The sequence below is a fragment of the Recurvomyces mirabilis genome (assembly GCF_035927965.1).
Source record: "Recurvomyces mirabilis strain CCFEE 5264 chromosome Unknown scaffold_31, whole genome shotgun sequence".
In the NCBI taxonomy this organism is placed as follows: Eukaryota; Fungi; Ascomycota; class Dothideomycetes; order Mycosphaerellales; family Teratosphaeriaceae; genus Recurvomyces; species Recurvomyces mirabilis.
This window is the reverse complement of record NW_027041965.1, coordinates 143897-169741: the sequence shown is the minus strand read 5'-3', so window position 1 is coordinate 169741 and position 25845 is coordinate 143897. Positions and strand designations below refer to the sequence as shown.

General features: G+C 53.7%; 10 protein-coding genes across 10 annotated transcripts; 6 read left to right on the top strand and 4 right to left on the bottom strand.

Moving 5' to 3' along the window:
- Positions 1–114: 114 nt before the first annotated feature.
- LTS14_009418 (uncharacterized protein) lies at positions 115–1498 on the bottom strand (the record flags this gene model as incomplete). The annotated part of the gene is made up of 2 exons (XM_064842100.1): positions 115–242; positions 313–1498. The coding sequence occupies 2 exons, from the start codon at positions 1496–1498 to the stop codon at positions 115–117; spliced, it is 1314 nt and encodes a 437-aa protein (XP_064690308.1).
- Positions 1499–2031: 533 nt separating this feature from the next.
- Positions 2032–3146, top strand: PHB2 (Prohibitin-2, subunit of the prohibitin complex (Phb1p-Phb2p); the record flags this gene model as incomplete). Its single annotated transcript, XM_064842099.1, has 4 exons — positions 2032–2105; positions 2168–2217; positions 2338–2762; positions 2826–3146. 4 exons carry the CDS (start codon positions 2032–2034, stop codon positions 3144–3146), a joined length of 870 nt encoding a protein of 289 aa, XP_064690307.1.
- A 1694-nt stretch (positions 3147–4840) lies between these two features.
- LTS14_009416 (uncharacterized protein) lies at positions 4841–5408 on the bottom strand (the record flags this gene model as incomplete). Its single annotated transcript, XM_064842098.1, has 2 exons — positions 4841–4934; positions 4969–5408. The coding sequence occupies 2 exons, from the start codon at positions 5406–5408 to the stop codon at positions 4841–4843; spliced, it is 534 nt and encodes a 177-aa protein (XP_064690306.1).
- A 140-nt stretch (positions 5409–5548) lies between these two features.
- LTS14_009415 (uncharacterized protein) lies at positions 5549–7513 on the top strand (the record flags this gene model as incomplete). Its single annotated transcript, XM_064842097.1, has 1 exon — positions 5549–7513. One exon carries the CDS (start codon positions 5549–5551, stop codon positions 7511–7513), a length of 1965 nt encoding a protein of 654 aa, XP_064690305.1.
- An 859-nt stretch (positions 7514–8372) lies between these two features.
- Positions 8373–9767, top strand: ISC1_2 (phospholipase C type enzyme; the record flags this gene model as incomplete). The annotated part of the gene is made up of 1 exon (XM_064842096.1): positions 8373–9767. The coding sequence occupies one exon, from the start codon at positions 8373–8375 to the stop codon at positions 9765–9767; it is 1395 nt and encodes a 464-aa protein (XP_064690304.1).
- A 79-nt stretch (positions 9768–9846) lies between these two features.
- GYP1 (GTPase-activating protein) lies at positions 9847–11863 on the bottom strand (the record flags this gene model as incomplete). The annotated part of the gene is made up of 4 exons (XM_064842095.1): positions 9847–10095; positions 10150–11461; positions 11510–11629; positions 11781–11863. 4 exons carry the CDS (start codon positions 11861–11863, stop codon positions 9847–9849), a joined length of 1764 nt encoding a protein of 587 aa, XP_064690303.1.
- A 743-nt stretch (positions 11864–12606) lies between these two features.
- Positions 12607–13014, top strand: LTS14_009412 (uncharacterized protein; the record flags this gene model as incomplete). The annotated part of the gene is made up of 2 exons (XM_064842094.1): positions 12607–12644; positions 12714–13014. The coding sequence occupies 2 exons, from the start codon at positions 12607–12609 to the stop codon at positions 13012–13014; spliced, it is 339 nt and encodes a 112-aa protein (XP_064690302.1).
- Positions 13015–14106: 1092 nt separating this feature from the next.
- LTS14_009411 (uncharacterized protein) lies at positions 14107–15504 on the top strand (the record flags this gene model as incomplete). Its single annotated transcript, XM_064842093.1, has 3 exons — positions 14107–14143; positions 14198–14361; positions 14419–15504. 3 exons carry the CDS (start codon positions 14107–14109, stop codon positions 15502–15504), a joined length of 1287 nt encoding a protein of 428 aa, XP_064690301.1.
- A 586-nt stretch (positions 15505–16090) lies between these two features.
- Positions 16091–17766, bottom strand: LTS14_009410 (uncharacterized protein; the record flags this gene model as incomplete). The annotated part of the gene is made up of 2 exons (XM_064842092.1): positions 16091–17699; positions 17753–17766. 2 exons carry the CDS (start codon positions 17764–17766, stop codon positions 16091–16093), a joined length of 1623 nt encoding a protein of 540 aa, XP_064690300.1.
- A 428-nt stretch (positions 17767–18194) lies between these two features.
- Positions 18195–25709, top strand: UTP20 (U3 snoRNP protein; the record flags this gene model as incomplete). The annotated part of the gene is made up of 1 exon (XM_064842091.1): positions 18195–25709. One exon carries the CDS (start codon positions 18195–18197, stop codon positions 25707–25709), a length of 7515 nt encoding a protein of 2504 aa, XP_064690299.1.
- Positions 25710–25845: the final 136 nt, after the last annotated feature.

The window sequence follows — 25845 nt, the reverse complement described above, 5'->3', positions numbered from 1 at the left end:
TGCACCAAGAACGCCATGCTATGCCAGCCCTAAGTAGGAACCCGGGACAACCTCCCACAGTCGTATACACATAGCATGTAAGGAAACAAGTGTACATGCTTGAAGACGCATCGTCTACAAGTACTTCTTCGGCATACCATTCCTCCTCCTCTTATACACAATGTACGCACCCGCCAACATGACCTGGAAAGCCAGCACAACGAAAATGAACATCCCCATCTTGGGAGAGGAAGCATGAATCACTAGCACCACAAAGTCAGCATCTCGCGCCCCTCATCATCACAGATCAAACCAACCGCAGGACAAACTTACTCCTCGAAAGCGTATCAGGCAAGTGCTCCGTCAACCCCCCTTTAATCCCATCCACAGCCATCTGCAAATCATTCAAATGCTGCTTGTAATCCTTCCCCTCCACATCCCTCTGGATCTGCTGCACCGTCCGCTCGATCCCCTCCATCTTGCGTTTCAGATCGTTGTAATCGGCCGCCGTCGCACCTCCCTGCTGTGGTGAGGCGGCGCCAGGGGCTGGGAGAGCCGAAAGGACCTGCGAGTGCTTCTCTTCGATCTTCCGACTCAGGGCATCGAACTCCCCGAACATGTTTGCGATTTGGTGGGTTAGGCCTTGTAGTCTGTTGTGTAGATCGGCGAATTGGTCGGATTGGGATTTGATTTCTTCTGCTACTCGGTCGGGCAGGGCCTGGACGGACCCAGGGAACCTGTCCAGTTTTTCCAAGGTCGGTGGCATGCCTGATTTCGCTTGAGGATCATTCAGATGTTGTGATGCCGAGGGTACAGGCGTGGAGACGACGAATTTGTTGACCTCGAAACTGTCCGGATTTTCGGATGTCGCCCCTGTAATGCCAAAGTAGTATCGCTCAGGTAGGGAGATGCGATCGCTTCGGAAACATTCCTTGTCGTCTACACTGACGCCGAGACCGTTGTGGTTCGTGATACGGATTTTGCTTGTACGTCCAAGGTTGCGGTAGCTAAAGTCGCAGTGCCCGAAGGCTAGGGATTCGAGGGTGTTGTGTGCCTTGTAATTCTGACTCCCATCGTTCAGGAAGCCTCGAAGTTTGCCACCTGTGCCACCATATTGGTCTAGTACTAGTGCTAGACCATCGAAGTGCTCGACGTTGTAGACGCTGCTTGTGCCTATATTCTTATCCTTCGTGAACCAAATGTTGAGGTTTCCAGTTCCTTGATCTTGCCCTGATGCTCTGAACTCGATATCCGCAGTCCATTCTTTTGAGGAGACGGCGTTGTCTGACCAGATGGCGCCTCGAGCGTTTCCTGGGTAAGGAGGGGTGAGGATCACGCGATCACTCAGGAGTTGGATTTGATGGTTCTCGCCGCTCAGATGCCAACCTGGGAGTGCGCGGCCATTGGGCGATAGTGTGGACTGGTGGCCGAAGGATAGGCTGTCCAGTACGTATTGTGCTGTTGCTGTGGTGGTGTACAGGAGCCATAGTAATGACTGGGCTTTGATGATTGCGTGCATGGTCGCGATAAATCCTGATCTTCAATTCGACTGCTTCCAGATAGTTATTGTTCCAGCGGTTGACCAGCAACCACCTTATCTCCTCTCTTTGTTATAAGTCCCTCTCACAGCCTGTATAGTAGCGACAGCAACCCAACCTACAACGAAAATGCCAGTGATGTACTTGATCTCCCTTGCAATGTCTACAGCGGAAGCAGAGAAGTGAATGGCGTGACTATGGGTGATGACTCCCGAATGCTGTGCCGTCAAAGAAAACTGATCCATAACACTCCTCCAATATCATACACACAAGGACACCTTTGTAGCCAATGAATCTTGGATTCCTGCTATTCGACGACGTGGTCTCAGCGTTGTCGAGATGCTGACTGTTCTTCCACATGCAGCGGGCCGAGTCTGCCGAAGAGCTCCAGCGAGCAGGAACGATCACCAGTCAACTATTGTCTCCGTCATACAGTCACATATCGCCTTCCATCTACCACCACCACCTCAGCTTCGTCGGCTCGATTAGCTCGTAGTTGAGCTACAGAGACGAGATGGGAGCGGATCCGAGACAGGCGTGGGAGCAGATCCAGAAGAGCATGCAGCGGATGCAGCAGCAGGGCAAGAGGTATATCATAAACATATCATGAACCGGATGGTAGATGATATGGTATGCTGACGACGATGTAGATTCGGCGCAGGCGGATCAGGTGGTCCAGGACCAAGAGGAGCCCTCACAGGTATTGGAGGCATAGTGTTACTAGCTGGTGGCGCATGGCTCTTCAACAACGCTCTTTTCAACGGCAAGCACATACCACACCTCACTTCGCCACACCAGCACTACTAACAATGATGGACAGTCGACGGAGGTCACCGCGCAATAAAGTATACCCGTGTCGGCGGCGTGAGCAAGGAAATCTACGGCGAAGGAACCCACATCCGAATCCCCTGGTTCGAGACACCAGTCGACTACGACGTGCGCGCCAAACCCCGCTCCATCCCTTCCCTGACCGGCACGAAAGATCTCCAGATGGTCAATATCACCTGCCGTGTCCTCGCCCGACCTAGCATCGAGGCCTTACCTCAGATCTACAGGACTCTGGGCCAGGATTACGATGAGAGGGTTCTGCCGAGTATTGTGAATGAGGTGCTGAAGAGCGTGGTGGCGCAGTTCAATGCCAGTCAGTTGATCACGCAGCGAGAGCAGGTCAGTAGGATGGTGAGGGATAATCTCGTGAGGCGGGCGGCGAGATTTAATATCATGGTTGATGATGTTTCGTTGACGGTACGTCTACCCCTATCAATCCCCACACCTCTCTGAGTTACCGCTGACGTGGTTGGTTGTCAGCAACTCTCCTTCTCCCCCGAATTCACCGCAGCAGTCGAAGCCAAGCAAGTCGCCCAGCAAGAAGCCCAGCGCGCCGCTTTCGTCGTCGACAAAGCCCGCCAGGAGAAACAGGCAACCGTTGTCCGCGCACAGGGTGAGGCTCGTTCGGCCGAGCTGATCGGTGACGCGATCAAGAAGAGCAGATCCTACGTTGACCTAAGGGAGTTTGAGAATGCTCGTGCTGTGGCGAGTGTGTTGGAGAAGAGCAGCAATAAGGTGTACCTTGACACGAGCGGGTTGGGCTTGAATATCAGTCAGGTTGGGCAGAATAAGAAGGAGTAAAGTGGTCGAAATTGGTGGCGGCTCTGGCACTGTGAATGTACTATGAGGAAGGTTCGGGAGCATAGTAGTGGATACCTTGCCATAGGCATCAAAAAGAGTTGAAAAGACAGCGTATGTATATGTATAGCACTCTACTTCTGAGCATACGCAGGCTTCCATCCTTGGATTGGCGGTCTCATGACGCAAAGCTCCCGTCTTCGAATACGCAGTGCCTTCAACGAGGCCCATCATACAAGTGCGACGTCCTTGTCCTTAGCTACTCTACTCCCGACTTCGGTAGGTGGTCTTGGAACAGAATCCGATGCTCGGACGGACGGACGATTGATATGGCGTTCGAAGCCGCTGACCAGACTGTCATGGCAGTATGGTAATGTCTGTCGGCCTGGTGAAGCAAGATTTGCTGGCCAAAGAATGGACGTGATACTGTGGGAGCACTCATATCTATACAAGGGAGGTGAATGTAAAGGAGGACAATATGACAGTAATACTTTCTTCGGCAGAGGCGTTGTATCGTACGCAGCGAAAAGGAGCTTGTGTCCGAGGATGTCTTTTCCTATCGCCACGATATCTGCGTCGATCGTAATCGACCTGAGAGGGCTGTACACTTCACTTGCGTATCTTGATGGGCTCGTAGTGGCCCACTTTTTAGACCTTTTGGCCAAGACAAGACTGTTCCGAGGACTCTGGAGTGTCCTCCCCAGAACCGCACGAGGTGAGGCAAATATATGAGCCAGTGGACACGCGAAGCTGTACTGCAGAGACAAGTGGCATGTTGGACCTCATGGGACCATAGGCTCCTGTGTTCTGACCGACATGCTGCCTTCGTCAGCGCCACGTCCGCTCGTACAATAGATATAGATGGCTGCTTGAACACCAGTAGGATGTGGTGGCATGCACAACGCGTGTCCTCCCACATCGATTTGCATGCGGGTCTCGGTAGGAGACAGACCGTCAGGTCGGCATGCCGTAGCTACTGCAGGCTCACAGCACGTCTCCGCATTTCGTGTGGAGGTCGCGGTCCCCAGTTCGCAGCAGCAAGCATGAGCTGTGGTGGAGAGCCTTGAGCATCCAGGCTGCGTGCCGTCGAGGTGGGGATTACTGTTTCTGCCGCCCTTGGCTGGTGGCTATTGCACCACTCATGCTGCTTTTCGAACGAAGAGCGGACGAGCCCGCGTAGACCTGCAACGCTCACTGATATGAGTGGGCAAGCTTTGAAGAGGCGCGGCATATCGCTGGCAGGCGACACAATCTTTGCACCAACCGAGCAACAAAAAACGTGCTCTTGTCTCGTCTCACTGCTGGGTCATCGTTACGGGCAGCAAAGTGTCTCGTCGATCATCCGCTGTCACATGCACCGTCTGGCGCGAAGGCGTGCAAGCTCGAGCAAGAAAACCCATGTCTGTTCGTGATCCGTGCTTGTGGCCCTGCAGCAGTGGTCTTTGATGAGGTTGGAGGCTTCCTGTATAGGACCTTTTACCGCCAATCAGCGATCAGTCGATCATGCAGGGAAGCGCGCTAAGACGCGTGAACGTGCAGCGGACGCGTTTGGTGTTGAATGCTCTTCTCCTCAAGTGCAGTAGTTCGTCGATGGTCGAATTTCACACAGAGGGGATCATGCCCTTCTCCGTGGCTGTGTATCTAGCTCTATGCACGAGGTCGGGGCTCAATGCTACAGGCCCACGTCTCACCACTATTCAACGCTGGGGAAGCTGTTCGTGCATATGGCCTCCACGAGTGCTGTACGGGTAAGCGCCGGCCACGCTGCTCGCTCGCCTCAAGGCCATGCTACTGCATACCGCTGTATGTGCCAATGGTTACGCACTCGATGAGAACGGGAATAGGCAGACGATTACGGTCAAGGACCTGCTGGCCGCGGATCACTGTTAACCGAGTGTACACGAGAGTACGGCGACCGACTGCTAGAGTCGAGTCTGATAGCTGTCGATGACATGCAGTATCCACGATCTCGTCGTCGTTTTCACTACAGGGCATGTACATGAATCCGTAGACCCACGAGTCGAGTTGCAGCATCCGTGCGTTTCTTGCCGTAACCACAAGTGGCAACGAGCTAGGCATTTCCCATTTCTCCCGCTGAGACCCGCAGCCGGCTCGCTCGCCCTCATCCATCCTCCACCCACTACGGCTCTTCCTCGCTGTCGCATTCATTGTTGCGACGCGCTCAACCACTTCCTCGACGTCGCTCGTGCAAACGGCAGTATCGCATTGGACATAGCGGGACCATTCCTTGGAGCGCGCAAGCATACTTGGGAGCGCGGTTCACTGATCGCTTGAGACGCGACCGACATCGCGACAAAGCCGCCTGACCGCTCATGCGCAATACCAACGACGCGCCTACGACCCGAAACTCGACACAATCGCTACACTCATTGTCGACCGCAACAATGGCGCACAGACCGCAGCTCTCAATCACTCTCCCACCAGACTTCGAGTTCCACTACAACGATGGCCAGCTACCGCGCACGCCCGACCGGCAGCAGGAGGAGCGCGACACGCCACTGAACCCACCACCACCCCCGCGACCACAGACCTTCAAGGTTCGCCGTAGACGCGCCGCGATACCAGAGGACTTCCAGAACGCCGAGGTCGAGGCCATGTCAGACACCGTCATACCCACGATAGAAATGTCGGAAGCCACAGGCGATATGTCGAGCCCGATATTCCAGGCCACACCTACTATGGAGGGTCTTCTTGCCCCCGCCCTACCGAGCTTCCAGCGTCTTGTTACGCCACCCAAGACACCCGCACCGCGCGTTCAGCAGAGTTTCACTTCGCCTGTGGAGAGTCCTGCGAACGAATGGGCCATGATCACAGACAGTCGAAGCAAGCTGAGGCCAGCGTTTGACCAGTCTGGCTCGGTCTGTTCGTCTTTCTCCGACTCGTCGATCTCATCGTACGGCAGCTCCGATTTCTCCGCACCCAACCACGGCTGCAACAGTCCAGAATCACAGGCCACAGATCCATTTCTGGAGGATGACATTCCACGAGACGACAAGGCTGTCATCTCTCCCGAGCACAACAGCTCGCCTACTGCCAAGCGTGTAAAGATGCACCGAAGTATCAAGTGGACGTCGGGTATGGATGAACACCTCTGGATGACTTACATGCAATACCTTTCGGATCCTCGCGTCACGCCTTTCAAGATGCTTGCAGGTCTTCCTCCACCACTCGGCGTCTGCTCTCGCGTGGCTTCGAAAGCTAGGCGTACGTGGAGCCCACGTAGATCTAGCGTTGGTCTAGATACGCTGATGGCCTCTGACCGCATGCAGCGGGAAGGCTCGCCGGATACCATACGACCAAACAGCAACTTGAAGCAGCCGAACTGGCCACGATCAGATGGAGCTACACGCAAGCGTCTACGTACCCTCTGCAAGCGCAGGCCGTCTCTTCCAGCACACTATCAGAGACTCCTCAACACTCGCAGCCCATCTCCATTCGCTTCTTCGAGCTCGATAGATCACACTCCTAACGTACCTGCTTCGGCCGCCTCAACTTCAGCATTCGGCAGCCATGACATGAAGATGTCGCTGGTCACGGCGACTGCTCCCTCGATGCAGCCCGAAGGTCCACTTGCCCAGCTCTCCAGCGACGGTCTTGTCGCGCAGCCACAGCCACAGCCACAGCAGCGCAGCGAGCGGCCTGCAGACTGGTTCGCGCGTATACCTCGCTCGCACGCACATCAGAAGAGTCTATCACTGCAGTCCGGCCTCAATCTCAACGCCGCATTCGATCCTGCCACTCTTGCCTCACCCTTTGACGACAATAGCCATCGAACGCACCTGTTGTCGAGCATTACCGCCCACACCAAATCGCTTGGCCGCTCAAACTTCAAGGTTGGTCCCTCACTCGACGTACCAGTAGAGCTTTCTGGAGCACCAACAGCACCACGCACATCACTTAAGCGTCGCTTCAAGTCGGATGAAGAGAAGCCAAAGCGTGGCTCCTTGCAGGACGTCTTTGGTCCACAAGCTGAAGATGCCGGTATTGTTCGCAACCGTGGTTTCACGGTCGGTGCAGTGCGCGCCACTGACAACCTGGCGAAGTTGTTCTCACCGCCGTTTCCTGCACCGCCGGCAATACCTGCTATTGATGAAGAGATGGCAGAAGCGCCACCGTCGAGCGATCCCTTTCGGTCATGCGAATTGGGACCACCAGGCAGCCGGTCAGTACCTCGTCGCCTTGCGGAGCCAATCCCGCGTCTTGGTTCGCCTTTCACCGAAGCGCCTAGTCGGCAGTTCAACACCTTTCCTCGCAGCTATTTGTCTACTGTCGGCAACCCACAACCCTTTCAGCAGCGGCTGAGGGAGCTTGCCGCTAAGGGAGCTGCCAACCAAGCCCGTCAGCCATGACGAAGCCGGAAAGTCTTCTTCACTTCTGAACTCGAGGCTATAGCATGCTGGGACAACGCAGCAGCTTAGGATGGAGGCTAAGGGGTTCCCACCGCATCTCAGCGGCTGTCCGGTTCCTCGTCTTGCGCATTCTTGGACCCGGCGTTCGAAGTCTCACTAGCAATTTTCCCACGATCACGACTCCACCACGACAGACTTTCAACATTTTACAAAACATGATTATACTGCATTTCTGGAGCTTGTCGCATCTTGGTGACACTGCTTGCTCTATCTTTCACTTTTCGCGCCACTGTCGGTGCCATCCTGTTCACCCGGCGGCTATGCTCGACATTCTCGAGTCCTTGGCCCGACACTACCTTCTGTCATCGCGATTTGGTTGGCCACGGTGTCGACCGTATATACAAGCTTCACTTTGGCCTGAAAGCGCGCTGTATTTACTGGACTTTTTGACTTCTGATACGCACGAGATGAAGATCACGAAACGAGCATATGAATGAGGCATCTCTGGGCATGTTTGGCGCTGGTTATGATGGTTCATTTTGGAGTTTGGGTATCTGCTGGGTCTTTTCTTGTAGTTAGGGATGGGCTTCTTCCGTATCGCTTCGCCTGTGTTTGGCTTGAAGAGAGATCTATCGTCAATCTACAAACATGTTTTCAAAGTCTTATGTCTCTTCTCGTCTCTCGTAAGGTTACTCCCCCCACCATCTTAGGAGGAAGTCCTATGTAGGTCTATTTGAGGTTGTTCGTGCGGCTCGAGACGGAAGTGACGGGACCACGTATCGGTCAGGACTTTGTCTCTTAAGACAACATCCCATATCAAACTCGGCCACGAACGCAGCAACCATTACAGGACCTGGACATGGCTGACCAAATGGCCACGATAGAAGATTCTCAAGAACCATCAGCAGACCCCCTGGACCTTCCCAGCTCACTACGTGTAATCTCCCTCAACTGCTGGGGCTTGAAATTCCTGTCGAAATACCGCCACGCCCGCCTCGTAGAAATCGGCCACCAACTCGCCAAAGCGACTCCCGCTCCTCAAATCGTCGGACTGCAAGAATGCTGGACCCAACAGGATTACCTTGCAATTCGTGAATTGACGAAACATATCTTGCCCTACGGCAAATTCTACTGGAGCGGCATCTTCGGCGGCGGTCTCGCTATCTTGTCCAAATGGCCGATAGAAGAGAGCTCCATGTTTCGATATCCACTCAATGGACGACCGCAGGCTTTCTTCCGAGGCGACTGGTATGTTGGGAAGGGAGTGGCGAGTGCCCGGATCCGAATTGGGACAGGACGAAAAGATGTCGTGGAGGTGTTTTGCACGCATCTGCATGCTCCGTATGAGCGGGAGCCGAATGATAGTTATATCTGTCATCGGACCGCTCAGGCTTGGGAGATTGCGAAGATGATGAGACATGCTGCGGAACGGGGACATATGGTTCTAGGATTGGGAGACTTCAATATGATTCCGCTTAGTCTTGCGCACAGGCTGATTGAGGCACATTCGCCTGTAAAGGATATCTGGAGGATTGTCAAGCCTGATTCAGCTGTTGGTGCGGCGGAGGATAGTGCTGAGAAAGCGAGAGGACTGGTGGTACCAAGTTCGAGGATGTGCTTGGAGGAGCATGGCACGACTTGTGATCATAGATTCAATACTTGGCGGTGGAGTAAGCAAATGAAGAAGGATTTTTTCAAGGGCAAGGACTCTTATATCGATCCTGAGGCGGAGGATCATAGGGCGAAACGGCTTGATTACGTCTTCTTTGCTAGTCAGGAAGGGGTGAGGTGGCAGGTGCAGGATGTGCAAGTCGGGTTCACGATGAGGCATCCGACGCTTTTGTGTTCATTGAGCGATCACTTTTCGATTGAGACTACGCTGGTACGACACCCGACTGTAGGGGAGAAGACGGAAGACAAGGTCATGACAAGTTTTCTGCCGGTCGAGACGTACGATGAGATTCTGGCTATGGTTGCAAAATACAATATCCGTGAGCGGAAGCAGCGACGGTGGCGTCTGAGACACTTTGGGGCGGAAGTGGTCATTACCATTGGCTGTTTCATAGCTGTTTGGTGGTCGCCGCGCAACTTTGTGGCATTCATTCTTATGCTTGTCAGCACTCTTGGCCTCAGTGCTGGCGTCCTGGATGGCCTGATGGGAGGGCTGTTTGTTGGTAGCGAGATCAGAGCACTGAAAGAGTTCGAGTACGAGGTCAGACTGGCGAAGGAACAAGCATTACGTGCGGCTGCGTAACTTGAACGCTGCAAGAAGCGTCCGCAGCGCTCGTAATAGCTTCGACAGCTTGCTGGAGCACGACTACTCTTACAAGGTGCTATAGATTCATGAAGCCACTACCCGCCTGCTTGATCACATGCGCCTGACTGCCGGCGAACAGACTCTTCCAGATGAAGGCCTCGCTGAGTAGGAGCTCGACATCCTTCTCCGTCCACTCCTTCGTGGGCAGAGACTGTAGGAACATCATGATCTCCTGGAAGTCCATGCGTTGGAGCTGCGAGGACCATTTGACGAGGAAGGCGGCGCAGACGTAGAGGTGGAAAAAGGAGAAACCTTGGTCTTCGGCCTGGGAGAGTGTCAATGTCTGCATGCAAATGTTACGCTTTGTGGTGTAGCTTACCAAGTATGTATCCCACATTCGGATAGTGTTCTTCACACTGACTTCTCGCATGAGTAGACAATTCATCCACCGGAACGAGAACTGAATGAACTCGATGCCTTCATTCTCCATATGCTTTGCCAACGCACCATCGATCCTCGCCGTCAAGTCGCGCAGTGCACTGACCTGCCGCAGAATGCCTGGCTGAGCGTGAATGTAATTGTCCTGAATACCCTCCAATAACTTCGTGAGGCACCAAAAGCTATCCGCTTCTACTGCATCAAGCACAGGTTTCGGTAGCTGCCCAGGGTCCATCCCGGACTCGACATCAGGATCTGTGATATACTGGCCGAGGAATACTTGCCAGAAGGGTGTCACCAAGTCGTTGATTCCCTGTACGTAGCCTGAAGCCGGATGTCGTATTGCCCAGACATACAGTATCCTTTCCAGACTCCGTTGCGTGGCGTCGTAGCTATAAAGCTCGAGATGCGGATTTGTGCGAGGAACATCGATTTCGATCTGGTGCCATATTGCCTCGTCCAAACCCCGACCTCTGCCGCCATTCCCTGTTCGCTCACTGGTGGTGTTCGTCCGAGCGAAGGATTGTTGAACGCCATCTAAGTATTCTTTGCGCTTGCGCTCCAGGGTCGCGACTCGGCGTTCGCTGCTTGTCGGGAGATAGCCTAGTAATAGCTGCCATGACATTGCGCGAACCTCGGAGGGTAGACCGGACCACGCTGAGTCTCGTAGTTCTGGCAAGTTTATGGACGATGCTTGCAGGATCTTCTTGAACTTGTTTATGCGCGTGATGCGTGCCGAATGCGCCTCTAATGCTTTCGCTGTCGCGTTGACCGGTGCAGAAGGATGGCTGATCAAGTGTAGGGAGTTTGCCGGATCTCGCAGAATGTCCTTGTACTGTGGTCGCAACATCTTGCCTTCGTTCTTCTTCGCTGAAGGGTACGAAGGTATCACGCGCTCTTCCGCCACATCACCATTGTCCAATGCCCAGGCTGATAGCGCTCCATTCGGTCCTGCGCCGTTGCGATAGCCTGGCTGCCCACCACCAGGATCTTTGCCTTTCTTGTCCTGTATCCGCCTGCCCTTGCGCCGCATAGAGGCTATACTGGGTAATCCGAACTCATCTTCGTCGTCGTCGTAGGCCAGTGGGTCCTCACGGTCTGGCAAATCCTGCTCGTGTGCCCAATCGTCGTCTGTGGAAGAATGAAATCGTCTTGGTGGTGTAGGAGTCACCGTGCCGGTCTTCGGAGGCGGTGTACTTTTGTTGCGGGATGTTGACGGTGGTGTGCGCGGTCTCGAGTCGCCTGACAACGATCTACGGTGTGGTTAGTGAGTGTTGATTGAGCAGCCTGGGCTCGCATACAGGCTGTCAAACTTGAGGATGTCGGCATGGCTGTAGGTCGCACCAATGACGGGAGGAGTCGAGGATCGCTTGTCGCGCTGACTGGCAGCGGAGCTGCTTCGCCAGAATGGAGATGCAGTACTGTCGCAACATCAGCATATATGAACATGGCAAGGTGCTTCGGTCTTCGATTCATGTATACCTACTCAGATCGGTCTATGAAGGACATCCAATCCATTATATTAGCTGGTGTCTCGTGGTCGCGGTGGCTGTGCTGCTGCTGGGAACGCACCGATCTGCTGCATCTCCTGCTGGGCGGTCTTCCGAAACATCGTCTGAGTAGATGCTGGAATGCGTAGTCGGTAGCCGTCGCATGCCTAAGACATAGATGGGTGGGCGCATGGAACGTGAGAATGGTGGGGAAAGTTAAGCGGCAAGCCACTGATCGCCTGTGCGTCACGGCATGCATACATGCACATGAAAATGTGGGGCAATGACAGCATGTGATGTAAGTGAATAATGAAGGTAGAATAAAGGCTAATAGAAGCGTAAGCCATTTTATGCTCTAGCATACTACTTCGCAGCTGCTACTATGTAGTCCATGTGTATGCCGTGTTCTTGTCATAGGCACCCAGACGCCTCTGTCAATCGACCTCGCCGGGTCCTCACTCGGTCAACACCGCGAAAGGCATGACACGCATGTGCACGATAGAAGATACTCAATCCCTAAAGAGCACGCCAGCATTTTTGCTTTTGTTCAGCATTGAAGCAAAGTGAAGGTATTGAATGAGTGTCGAATGAAACGGTCCACTCTCGGCACTAGCGTCGGCATCGGCCCGAGCTCATCGCGACTGCCGTTTGCAGCTCTCTTAAGTAAGCAACATCACACAGCTCCTCCTTCTCACTTTGTGCGAGAACAACATCAATCCTCCGACAACACCTTCTCACAACATCATCTGTACCACTCCTCATCCACTTTGGAGACGAACAAAAGCCGAGCTGTGGCTACTCACCAACTCCTCGACCACTCGCGCGCGCGCTGCAGCTTTCCTACAGCGTCCACGACGGCCTTGTGGTCGAGTCACTTCTCTCCCTCACACTAAGTATCACCCATCACCATGGCCGACATGGACGAGGAGGATCTCTTCGCTGATCTGTGAGTCCGGCGCAACAGCAGCTAACCAGACCTGGAATCACGTGCGCAACACAGCTAACGCGCGCATAGTTACGACGGCGAGGCAGACGAGCCCACCACACCAGCCCCAACCACTGCCAAGACGGATCCGGAGCCTGCGCCGGTCCATGTAGAACAGCAGAGTCAGCCTGCTCATGCAAATGAGGTCCCGCAATCCGACGACAACGGCGATGACTTCAACATCAAAACCGAGTACGATGGTGGACAGCAGTACGCTGGCCAAGCAATGCAAGGCATGGATATGAATGCACACAATGGCGGGTATAGTGATCAACAAGTGGGCCACTCTGAGGATAGAGATCGCCCCATTCAGATCAAGGACGATGGGTAAGTTGTTCCCCTTTAATTGTTTTAGCATTATCATGAGCGTGTGCCATAAAGGCATATCCAGCATGGATTGGCGTCTTAGCCCAGATGTTAGCAGACCGAGAAGGCTCTTCTAGGTGCTTGGTGCTTCTTTCGTCGGTGGACGAAGACAAGTGCGTTCCTGGATAAAGCGCTAAAAGTAGCGCCGCTTGCCGCTCTCAAAGCATTTGCATCAACCAAAGAGGTAGTCTGTAAAGTCCTGGATTATCGCACCAAACCGCACCAATCCACAGTGTTGTGAGCAGTGCACCCTCCAGCCTGGCTTGTACCAAAATACTGGCACTCTGCACAGGCGTGCCGGAAATGCATACAATTCTGGCTTTGGCAGATGTGGGAACTCTAGTCGTTAGTCAGGGTGGCGGCATGGAGAAATCGGGGTTGCTGTGGGCGGAGGAGTGATGCGGGATCAGGTCTGCCGAAAGGTCTAATTTGCCGAGTCTATGGTAAACTGCAAACCTGCCTGCAAAGCCACGAACATACAGATGACGATAGCTTGAGCTTCTTGTCGATAACCGAGAAACTAGCGCCGTAGCAGCAGACCAGTGAAGGAGATAGATGTGGATACATATCGCAAGGTACCATCGCTTCTCATGGTGGCCGCAACTGCGAGACATGGTGCACAAATCTACAGCCCGAGAAGGCAATACTGCTCGTATCGACAATCCCATGTCACTGCTACAAGAGTACGTGGTGGTGGTGCGCCATTCCCGCTGTGGGCCCCGCATTTGGCATGGTGGATTCTTCGACAAATGTATACCTCATGCACCCTCCAACTATATACTGGTGTGGCGTATATACACATGGCAAACGGGGCGACATCGTCTGAACACTGGTAGCTTGTGCGCCCATCGCGCGTTGCACCTTGAGGCTATGCTACGCCATGCTGCCATATGAAGCTGGAGGTCTCTGCGAAGCCAGCAAGATGGAATAGGAGCACAAGGCGGACCAAGATACCACTGAGGACCCACTGACAGCCTGCAATACTAACGGCACACGCTCATGCTTATCATATGTTATTGTCTCGCCCATGGTACTAGCGCTAACATGACGCAGAAAGATGTTCATCGGTGGGCTGAATTGGGAGACGACTGATGGTAAGCACAAAACTTCTTGTTGGCGACAAGTCTGACCTTACTGACACACGACAGAATCGCTTAAGAACTACTTCACACAGTTTGGCGACGTTCTCGAATGCACCGTCATGCGTGATGGCCAGAGTGGACGTTCGCGTGGCTTCGGCTTCCTCACGTTCAGGGATCCGAAAGTCGTCAACACTGTTATGGTCAAGGAGCACACTCTTGATGGCAAACTCGTACGTAAACACATCCACAGCATCATGTAGGTGCACATTACTGACAGCAAAGTCCAGATCGACCCGAAACGTGCCATCCCGAGAGACGAGCAAGAACGCACAGCCAAGATCTTCGTGGGTGGTGTCAGCCAAGATGCCAGTCAAGATGACTTTGCCAATTTCTTCCGTCAGTTCGGCAACGTTCTCGACGCCACTTTGATGATGGACAAGGAAACCGGTCGTCCTCGTGGCTTCGGGTTTGTCACCTTTGACAGCGAACAGGCCGTCGATCGTACACTGGAAGGTCCACTCGCCATCTGCAACAAATCCATCGAGGTCAAGCGCGCCCAGCCTCGTGGTGATATGCGTGAGGCCGATGCTGGCGCAGGCCGCGGTGGAGGCAAGTTTGGGCGTCGTGGTCAGCAAGACAATTTCAACCAAGGCGGTCCTGGCAATGGCGGTGGCTTCCAGCAGAGCCCTATGGGTGGCGAAGGCGGTCAGGGTGGCAACAACATGAGTCCCGCCATGATGGCACAGTACTGGCAACGCATGCAGCAGTACTTCTCCATGATGCAGCAGCAGATGAACATGTCTTCGGGCGCGGGCATGATGCAGAATCCACAGATGATGCAGATGATGCAGCAGAGGGGTATGAACCCGCAGATGATGCAGCAGATGGCTGCTATGCAGGGTGGTCAGGGTAATGGTCAGGGTGGCTTCCCTGGTATGGGCAATAATGGGCAGGCAAACGGCATGCAGTCGCCTGGAGGCACGCCTGCTGCCCAAGCTAGCGGATTCAATGCTCAAGAGCAAATGATGTTCGAGCAGAGGAAGTATGAGCAGCAGGCTATGCAGATGGGCCAAGGTGGTGGCAACTTCGGCGGTAATGGTGGTAACGGCGGTAACGGCACCTGGGAGGGCATGTACGACGATGTCCCAGCACCAGCTGGCATGCAAGGTGGCATGCGCGGCGGCTTCGGGGGCCGTGGTCGCGGCGGTAATCGCAACTCTAACACTCCTGCCCCTCAAGCTCCAGCCAATGCTCCCACGGGCCCGAAGAACGCAGGTGGTGGTGGAAGAGGTGGAGGCAATTATCGTGGCGGCGGGCGTGGTGGACATCGTGGCTTCCACCCTTACGGAAACCGAGGCGGCGGTGGTGGATAGAATTCGCCGCTCATGCCTAAGCATACGGGTGGGAAGAAGCGTAATTCAGACGATGCTGCGGGTGGTGCATATGGCATGTTCAAGGGCCTGCCCTACTAGCGGCAAGGTGACCTTGGGTGGAGGATGGTATAGTGGTTACGGTCTGGCATGTCCTTGATATGATATCAGCGGGAAGGCTGGTTTGCGCGCTACCACATGCATGCTATTTGTGCGAGCGGCGTCTGATCTATGAGTGCGGCGTTGGAGTTCAAAGGCTTGTCGGATGATGACGAGGCCTATGGCCTGCCGTCTCTTCAGACGAGCTGTTAGCCGATGGCTGCGTTTGCTTATGCGAGTGCTTGCACGATACATATTAGCTCGTGGCTTTACGGCGATGGGGCCGCTGAGGCTATCTTTGTATCTCGTCTCAACATCAACCATGATAGCTTCAAGACTCACGCAAACACCCCACCGCTGCGTGCGGGATTTATGTGAAGATCGTTTGAAATAGTATACAGCTTTTGTACATTCTGCCATGTGCCTCAGAGCCTCAACGAGCCGCTCCAAGGTACTCACGGCTTACATTCTATCCAGAGACGACGGCTCTTTACTCAAGATTGAAGTCATGCGCCTTGAATGCCTCCTTGAACAGGTTCGCCTCTGCGCTCTCCTCCACCTTGCTCTGAGAACAGCTCTTCCAGTCCGTTCTCCCCTCTAGCCCCAGCAACTTAGCCATTGCCTTCCTCCCGAACTGCAAGTCAAACCTGAAATCGCCATCCAGCGACATCACCATGTCTTTGCGCAAACTTTCTGACCAGATCATGACCTTGAAGAAGTTCCCCTCCTCAATCTCCTCCATTTCCGAGATCTTCTTCACAAACTTCGGGTAGTCGTTATTTTCCGCTTCAACGTCGAATGCCGCTTCCACCAGCCCACGTTGGATCATGTCGACTGGGACGGGCAAGAACTGCCAGTGCAGATGAATGCCAGTGTTACGGCTAATCTCCCAGCATACTGCACCCAGCTTCGCCCGGCCATCTTCTCCTTTCGACTTCTCGGCTAGCATGTTCTGCAATGAGCTGCGGTAGCGTTGCATCTCGGTCACGGCAGCCTGTCGAGTCTCCTTGTCCGCAATGGCGCCCATCGTGGGTGCATGCTCCAACGGTATCAGTAGCATGTGGCCGGGGAAGTCAATCTCTGAGTATGTTTGCTTGGTCGTGAGTGGACCCTTAGCGGTTGTGAGGTAGACGTTCTCGCCGATTGATCCGATCATGTGTGTCTCGCAGGCAGGATTCGAAAGACAGAAGTAGCACTTGTCTGGAGTTGGTGGCGGCTGGCGTCGACGCTTGTGCGAATAGTTCTCTCGCAAATGACTACCACCGTTACCATTGCCGTTGGAATAGCGGAAGCTGTTGTAGTCGGCTTGCTGAGACTCGAGCTTACGCTTCCTAGTACCGGTGAATGGCGAGGCCGTACAACCATCAGGTAGCCTCTCGGGCGGCTGAGCAGACGATTCAAGTGAGAAAGCGTAGATCCACTTCTGCTTGCCCGCGTTGCCAAATGGTGCAAGACTGATGAAGCGGGTGACAGACATTGGAGATGGCCCATCGTGGAAGAAGGGTTCGCGCTCGTAGAAGGTGCTTGATGCCGAAAAGTGGTACTTTGGCTTGGCTGCAGTGCATAGACCGGATATGCTTTCGGAGGCGGCAGTCGACGGACCTTCACCATTGACCCTGGAACCATCCCGGATGTGCGCCGGCCACTCGCTCGTGACCAAAATGTCGACATCCACAGCAGTCTTGCTGAGAGTTTCCGCATCGTCATCTGTGTAGCTCGCGGCATACTCGCCGGCCTCGTTCGTCTCGGCGTGAGCGCCACCAACAGCCACCACGCGAAACCCTTCCGATGTCTTGATCGACACCGTTCGCCCAAGGACACTCAGATTGTCGCACAACTGCCCCGCATTCTCCTCTAGAGCCTTGACAGCCTTCGCCGGTAAAGCTTGCCTTCCAAGGGAGAAGTACGTAGGTAGTGGGACATTGATCTTGCCTTCTAGAAGTTTGTCGATTTCGCAAGCCTCCTGTTCAGTTGCGCTCTCCGGATTGGCACACAGATGGCCAGCTACGATCGCAAAGGCAAACTTTTGTTTCGCTTGGTGTGCCGCAAGCTTCTCGAAGACCTCCGTGAACCTGCCATTGACGGCTCCAATGACGGCGCTGTTCTTCATGTCAGTTAATGTAAGATTGTGGAAGTGGGGAAGCGTACAGACATCTTCGAAGCCATATTATATATTCAATTGGCGCGCCACGCTAGCAAGTGAGAGCAACGTAGATCGGCGAGTGCTCAGTGCATGACAATGGTGAGCCTCACTTTGTTGGAGCGATGAATGGATTTGGAGATGATGGCAGCTGCACTGAGGTGACAAAGCCGATCAATTGGCGGTACGTTCCGAATATTTTGCACAGTGCCAGACAGGAGATCGTTCTTGTGTTGGTAGCAAAAGCTTAGAGGGCATATCGTCGTGGCGCAATGTGTGAATATTCAAGTCGACGCCCAGCAGCAGGGTTGACTCGCGTGGCGTCGGCACATCCCATAAGGTTCGGCACGTCTCCACATGCAGCCGTGCATTAGCGCAATCAGATGTCAAGAAATTTGGAGGTCGAAGTTGTCCAGCTTTCTGCATAACGCTCTGTAGTGCTGGAGGATGTAGGATGGCTGTTAGCATGAAGACGAAGGCCACGAAGCCCCCAAAGGTGGTGAAGCCAAAGGCTACTAAGAGACGATCCACCATCACCACCAAACGCCACCGCTTCGAAGGATTTTCAGAACGTATCGCAAAGCTCAAGATCGATCCCATTAGGCGCAGAAGAAATGCGGAAGAGTTGGACGAGCTCACGGAGGCGACGGCGACATACTTTGGGCGGTCGTTGGTAGAGTGGAAAGACCTGAACTTGTCAGCGACCTTCACGGCATTCGCGAAAGAGGTTACGCCGTACTGCGATAGTCTGCCGATGGTCCTGCACAATGAGGCCAAGATCATGGCAATACTGGTGGTGTATATAGAGAAGGCGGATGAGCTTGCCATGGAGCCCCTACTCAAGCTCATGTCTGACTTCGCCCACGATCTGGACGTCAGATTTGAGAAGCACTTCGCAATAGCTGTGTCGACCATTGCAGCGGTCGCAGCGAAACACCAAGATCCTGCTGTGGTGGAGTGGAGCTTTACATGTCTTGCATGGCTGTTTAAGTACCTGTCGCGACTCCTGGTGCCTGATCTTCGACCTTTATACGATTTGTTGTCCCCCTACCTGGGCAAGCAAACACAGAAGCCTTTCATCATTCGCTTTGCCGCCGAATCATTGAGCTTCTTGGTACGCAAGGCAGCAGCGACATACGATCGAGACACGGAGTCACTCGACAGCATTGTTGCGCATGTATTCAGTGACGGGTATGCTACTGGTGACCAGCGCACGGCAGATCTTCTTCGCCAGGGAATCATGACAACCCTAACCGAAGCGATCAGAGGCGTGCAGAGTGGTATACACTCCGGCGGCCTCGCAATCGTCAAGAGCCTGCTGAAGGCGACTCGACGTACAATAGGACCTGCTCGCAGCACGGCGCAATCCATCATCATCGGCACCCTCACCAGCTTGATCCACAACACGAATTCGAACACTTTTCAGCCAGTGCTGGAAACGATCCTAAACGACATCGCACTTTCGCCACCGGTCGATGACCAGGAGGTTCAGCTCGCAGCCGAGCTGCTATTCGCCAGTGTGTCTGTTCGTAAAGGCACTCGGGTAGCACAGTGGAAACCTGTGGTGACGACGCTGAGAGCCTTGTTCGAGCAAGCAGATGTGCTTCTTAGTCTGGAAAAATCTACGGCTTCAATCATCCTCAGCACACTTGCTGTAGTCATTCAAAGTGCCACTATGGATGCAATCATGACTATGCTTTCTCTAGTTGAGGCTAGTCGGAAAGGCAAGTGGAAGCCGCACTTCCTTGACTTCTGCGATTTGTGTAGTCGACTCGGCCGCGAGAAGTTTGAGCAATTCGTCATGCCACAGATGCAGAAGTTCATCATCGAGCAGTGGGGCAGTTCTAGCACTGAGATCTATCGCTTGCTTCCACACATCCACGGAGCCGCAGAGCAGCGACAAATCCAAGCGCCCACTGAACTCCAGTCTGACCTTGTCACCCATCTAGCCGCCACACTCGGCAGTGTCAACGCATCCGAGCTTGATCTAGCAACTGCAGACAGCTTGATGCGTGCAACATCATGCTTAAAGATGAACGAAAACCAGATTAGCCAGCTCGAACTTGTACTTGCGCGGATCGTCAAGAACGCACTCGAAGATCGGAACACTGCAGATGACCTGCGCATTAAGTTCGCTCTTGGACCATGCCTTGGGCGCCTACTCGCGATAAATGCTGCGCGGGCCATTGCTACAGCACCATGGGCCTCACTGTGCTCGGTCAGCAGCAAGCTGTACTCATATCCATCGTTTCTAGCTAGTCTGAAAAGTTACATCGAAGCCGCAGAGCTTCAAGGTGTCGCCACATCAGATATGAAGCTCCTATCAGACTCACTGGTGCAAGCTTTGGCACTACCATCTCACGATGTGCGAGAGCTGAGCCTTGAGCTGCTTATCAAGCTTTACGAGATACAGAACAAGCTGGTCGCGCCTGCTCTACACACTGCGTACACGATTGAGAGCACACCAATCAGTCTCGCCTCGAGCAGAGCTATCACTATGGGCATCAGACGACTTGCGTCCGAATGTGAGCAAACAAGCTCGGACGATCTCGTCCTGCAAGCCATTCCAACCTACTGTTTCGGACTTCTCCATATACGACTCGCGCAAGCCTGGGACGAGGCGATCGCTGTCATCATCGAGCTATGCAAATCTCCTCGAATTGAGGGTGTCGTCATCGATCTAGCTCAACGCTGGCTAGAAGAGTCGTCAGAGGAAGACGAAGCGCTTTTGCTTGAAAAGCCACTGGATGTGGAATCGGAGTGGACCAACACAGCATCTGATTTCGAGTGCTCAAATCTCATGAGGATATCTTCCATTTGTAAGCAGGTCTTCGAGGATCCCAACAATGGATATCCCTCAGTCGAGCAGCAATTTCAGGTGGATGTGAAGCAGGTGCAAGTCTACAACTCTACATCCCGCACTCAAGCCCTACGAGTCCTGCAGAAGTCGCCACAGCTTGCAGAAAAGCGGTCGCGATTACTAGTGCCTGTTTTGCTGCGTTGGGCTGGTGCTGTTCAGAATGACGACGCCGTCGAGGGTACCAACAGTAGCAGGTGGACACGCAAAGATCAAAAGGCAATGCTGGCCATCTTTGCGCAATTCACAAATCCGAAAGTGCTCTACAGGTCCGCTGATGTGTACGATGCACTGCTGAAGCTCTGCGCAAATGGTGATGCAGAGATACAGAGCTCAGCATTGAAGGCCATCTTTGCCTGGAAGGACGCCGCCGTGACTCGATATCAAGAGCATCTGGTCAACTTGCTGGACGAGGCACGATTCCGGGAAGAGCTTTCTGTGTTCTTGCAGGATGGTGACCAGACAATACGAAAAGAGGACTATGCACGACTCATGCCAGTTCTGCTTCGACTGCTGTATGGGCGAGCGATTGCCGGTGGCAAGCATGGTCAAGGTCCACGGCGGAAGGCAATCTTCGTTTCACTGACGAGATTCGACCAGCATACTTTGGGCACATTCGTGGACATCGCGACGACTTCAGTAGCCGCCACGCCAAGCGCAGCCGGAGAAATCGGTTCTGCAGACGCGACCGCAAATGTGTCTCTGCGTCAGCAACTCGGTATGCTGAACATGCTCGAGGATCTCCTTCAGACACTGGGAGCCGATCTGGAGCCTCATGCGGAGAAAGTCTTACGTTCTGTTCTGATCTGTACCATACCAGCTGCACAGCGCATCGATGTTGGCGACGACACCGAAGACGCATCTCTCCTGCGCTCTGTGCGTTCAGCAGGCATGCAATGTCTTGTGCAGATCTTTGCAGAGATTAAGGAGCTTGACACGAGCGAGACTGCGACTCTCATCCTTGGAAAGCTGATCCAACCTCGTCTTCCCAAGTTCGCGACCGAGAACAATCAGTCAGTGTCAGGCTTACTTCGGCTATTGGCTGCATGGAGTGCCTCATCGCGGACTGCCCAGCATTTGCGCGGAAGCGACGGCACACTGCTTACTCACGTTGCTGCTCTACTGCGTGAGCCTAGCAGTAAAGATGAGGTTCGACTGTTTTTGCTGCAAGACTTACTCGATAATCTATCAGAGCCTGGTGCGGATTCAACAATTTTGGACCCCCATGTGATTGACTTCGTTAGGAGCCTTGCCTGGGTTCTTGGCCATGGTCCTTCTAAGCACGTCTTGGACGCCGGCGTGCAGTCTCTTACTAAGCTTGCCGAGCGCGTTAGTGATGAGGAAGAGGCTCGTAATATTATTGACGTGTGTAGCGAGCTTCTCAAGAAGCCCGGGAAGCTTGTCTCTCCTCGCTCGAAGGTCGGCCTTCTACAGACTTTGTTGCCTCTGCTCGACGTGGCTGAAGTGGATCCAGAAGGCCCACTATACGAAGCAGTCGTTGGGCTGTTCTCTCGACTCGACTCACCAAAAGCACGAGATCTCCTCGCAGCCGTCCTGACGAAGATCTGTGAGGCAGACGCGGAGTATACTATGACGGCTCAAGTGTGTAAAGAGCTGAATGCGCAGCAAGGACTACGACTGGACGAGCCCAACCATGATCTGCGGGAGCACGCCTTTACCAGGATCGCCGAATTGGTTGGCACACTTACGCCTCGACAGTGGCTACCCATCATACACAACTGCTTATACTATATCAAAGATGTAGACGATCTAGTCAACCGCTCAAGCGCTGCTCAAGGTCTCGCACGATTTATTGATGCAGCTGCTACTGATCTGGACCGGTTCAAGCCTGTGCTTGCGCAAGTCATAATGCCGGCCATCGAACGTGGTATGCGCGAGTCGACTGAGCTGTTTCGGGCCGAGTATCTTGGCCTCTTGGGCCGCCTCGTGGAGAAAGTACCTGGCTGGCAGGCACTCGCCGATATGCAATCATTGGCTGGCGGTGGTGACGAGGACGCCTCATTCTTCCACAATGCACTTAACATACAGCAACAGCGTCGTCTTCGTGCCTTAAGAAGATTGGCTGAGACCGCGCCATCCCTGACCTCCAGCAATATTACCAAAATTTTCTTACCGTTCTTGGAGCACTTCGTCTTGGACCCTGCGCCTGGAGATGCTGGCCGTGCGTTGTCGGATCAAGCTGTGTTGACTATCGGTGCTCTTGCAGGCTCACTCAGTTGGCCCGCATTTCGAGCGACATTCAAGAAATATGCTAGCTTCAACACCTCGAAGGAGAATCTGGAGAAGACTTTACTGCGGCTCCTGGGCTCGCTCGTGGATGCGCTCACAGCCACCTATGCTAGAAGCCAGGCCAAGGACGAGACGCTTTCGAAGGACGCTGTCATCGCGCAGGAGTTCTTGCCGCCCCTGCTTGGATATCTGCATCACAAAGACGAGTCCACAGTCGATCGACGTATGCCTGTTGCAGTCACGATCGTGAAGCTGATGCTCCTGCTTCCCGAATCCGAGTTGACGGCTCGACTGCCGGCTGTATTGACAGACGTGTGCCAAGTCTTGCGTAGTAAGAGTCAAGAAGCTCGAGACCAAACGCGTAAGTCACTCGCAAGTGTTCTGGGACTAGTCGGTCCGAGATACCTCAACTTCATCCTCAAGGAACTTCGTGGTGCTCTCCTGAGAGGATACCAGCTCCATGTTCTGTCTTTCACTGTGCACTCCCTGCTCGTCAGCGCGACCGAGAAGTGCCTACCTGGCGACTTGGACGACTGTCTGCCCGAGTTGACCTCTGTAATAATGGACGACATTTTTGGCGTCACTGGTCAGGAGAAAGATGCGGAGGAGTACAAGAGCGGTATGAAAGAAGTTAAGAGCAGTAAAAGCTTCGACACCATGGAATTGCTTTCAAGGGTGACGCCGGTCAACAAGCTCGGTGCACTCTTGCGACCTATCCGATCACTTCTTACAGAGAAGCTGGACGCTAAGACGGTCAAGAAGGTTGATGAACTGATGACCCGGCTACGGAAAGGCGTCGACCAGAATCCTGCATCCGATAGCCGAGACATGCTCGTCTTCTGTCATGAGATTGTACGACAGGTGTATTCAGAGCGGAATGCACCTGTTGCGAACGGCGTTGTCCATGACTACAAGGTTCGCAAGTATCTCATCCAGATGGAGTCTGCGAACAAGTCGAAAAGCAAAGGCGCCACCACGTCTCAGCTATACAAACTCAGCAGCTTTGCCCTCAACCTCGTGCGCAAGGTCATTCGAAAGCACGATGATCTGCTCACACCAGGCAACATGGCAGGATTCCTGCCGATGGCTGGTGATGCCCTGGTCGAGGGAGAAGAAGAAGTCAAACTCGCTGGCATACGATTACTCGCTGCTGTGATAAAGCTGCCACTCGCAGATCTCGACAAGAATGCCCCCGTATATGTCAAAGAAGCTGTTGCGCTCGTCAAAGGAGCATCGAATATGACCACCGAACCTGCTAAGGCAGCACTCGAGCTCATTACCTCAGTGTTGCGAGAGAGGCGAAGCGTGGAGATAAAAGAGCGTGACATAGCGCACGTGCTCAAAGTCCTCAAAACCGACATCGACGAGCCCGATCGCCAGGGCGTGATCTACAAGTTTCTACGAGCCGTGCTAGGTCGCAAGATTGTCATCACGGAAGTCTACGAGCTCATGGATGAGATGGGCAAAGTCATGGTCACGAATCCAGATCGAAGCATCCGAGAAAGCGCTCGAAGCGTGTACTTGCAATTCATCATGGACTATCCGCAAAGTAAGGATAGGTGGACCAAACAAGCAGGTTTCCTGGTGGAGAATCTACGCTACGAGCATGCGACTGGTAGACAGAGTGTGATGGAGCTCATGCATCAGCTGTTGAGCAAGCTTAACGACGAAGTACTAGCGCAGTTGGCCAACAATTTCTTTGTGGCGCTCGTGCTGGTCCAGGTCGGCGATACAGATCCGGCTTGTCGACAGATGGCTGGACTCTTGATAGCGAAGCTATTCGAACGAGCGGATGAGGAGCAGGCTGGTGGCTTTCTGAAGCTGATGGGTGGCTGGCTAAAGAATGACAAGAAGACTACCATACAAGTTGCCTCGATGCTGTGTTGGAGGACGTATATGGAGTCTGCTGATGTATCCACCAAGCGGCTCAATCAGCTGCGAGACAAGATGGTTGAATTCTTCACTAGTGAAGATATAGTGGTCGGGCCACAGCTACTGCAGGCGCTACTTGACACATTCGTGGTCATGGTCGAGAAAGCCAGCGAGACAGCTTTCGACAATGCTTCAGTAGAGATCTGGCAGAACGTCCAACAGTGCCTTGCAGCGCCCAGCAGTGCAGTGGCTGCACCAGCGAATGGCTTGCTCGGATCTCTGTTCACTCACCTAGCACACAGTAGCGCTCGGGAAGGCAACGGACTTGCAGCACTGCCTCTCGTAGGTTCTGGTGGACTACAGTTTGATGCACCTGAGATGCGACAAGTCTGTCAGATCTCCTTGCAAGCTATCATGACCTGCACCACTCAGACCGACGAGTCGCTGATCTCGCAAACCACCCGCAACCTGGCTTTCCTGGGTCGATGCTTCGCAGTTAATGACATGGCCTGGGAAGAGGACGACGGCACGACAGCAATACAGTACCTACTAGGCCAACTCTCTTACATCATTCGACAGGAAAATCTTCCCGTACCTGCTCGCAAAGCAGCCATCAACTGCCAAAGCATACTAGTAAACCAACTACCCGCACTACCAAACCTAGCGAAACTGCTCCGACCCCTCTACCTCCTCACCGATACAGCCAGTACCCAACCACCAGGAACAGCCTACCGTGACCTGGCAGACCAAGCCCAAGAACTCATGGCCTTGGTTCAGAAGAAGGCTGGATCAGAAGCATATATCGCTGCTCTAAGCGAAGCGAGGAAAGGTGTCCAGACTGTCAGGGAAGAGAGGAGGCGAAAGCGGAAAATTGAGGCTGTTAGTGCGCCGGAGAAATGGGCGGCGAGTAAGAGGAAGAAGCATGAGGGTCAGAAGGCTGTCAAGAAAGCTAGTAATGTTGAGATGAGGGGCAGGAGGAGAGGATGGTAGTACGATGTCTTACTGCATAGCGACGGCATTCTTGTGGACTAGCTAAGTTGGCGATGCATGGCGATGTGGCTGGGATGATACAATTTCTATGATACCCATGTACAGATGAGATAAACTTGAACATGTTCGCAACCAG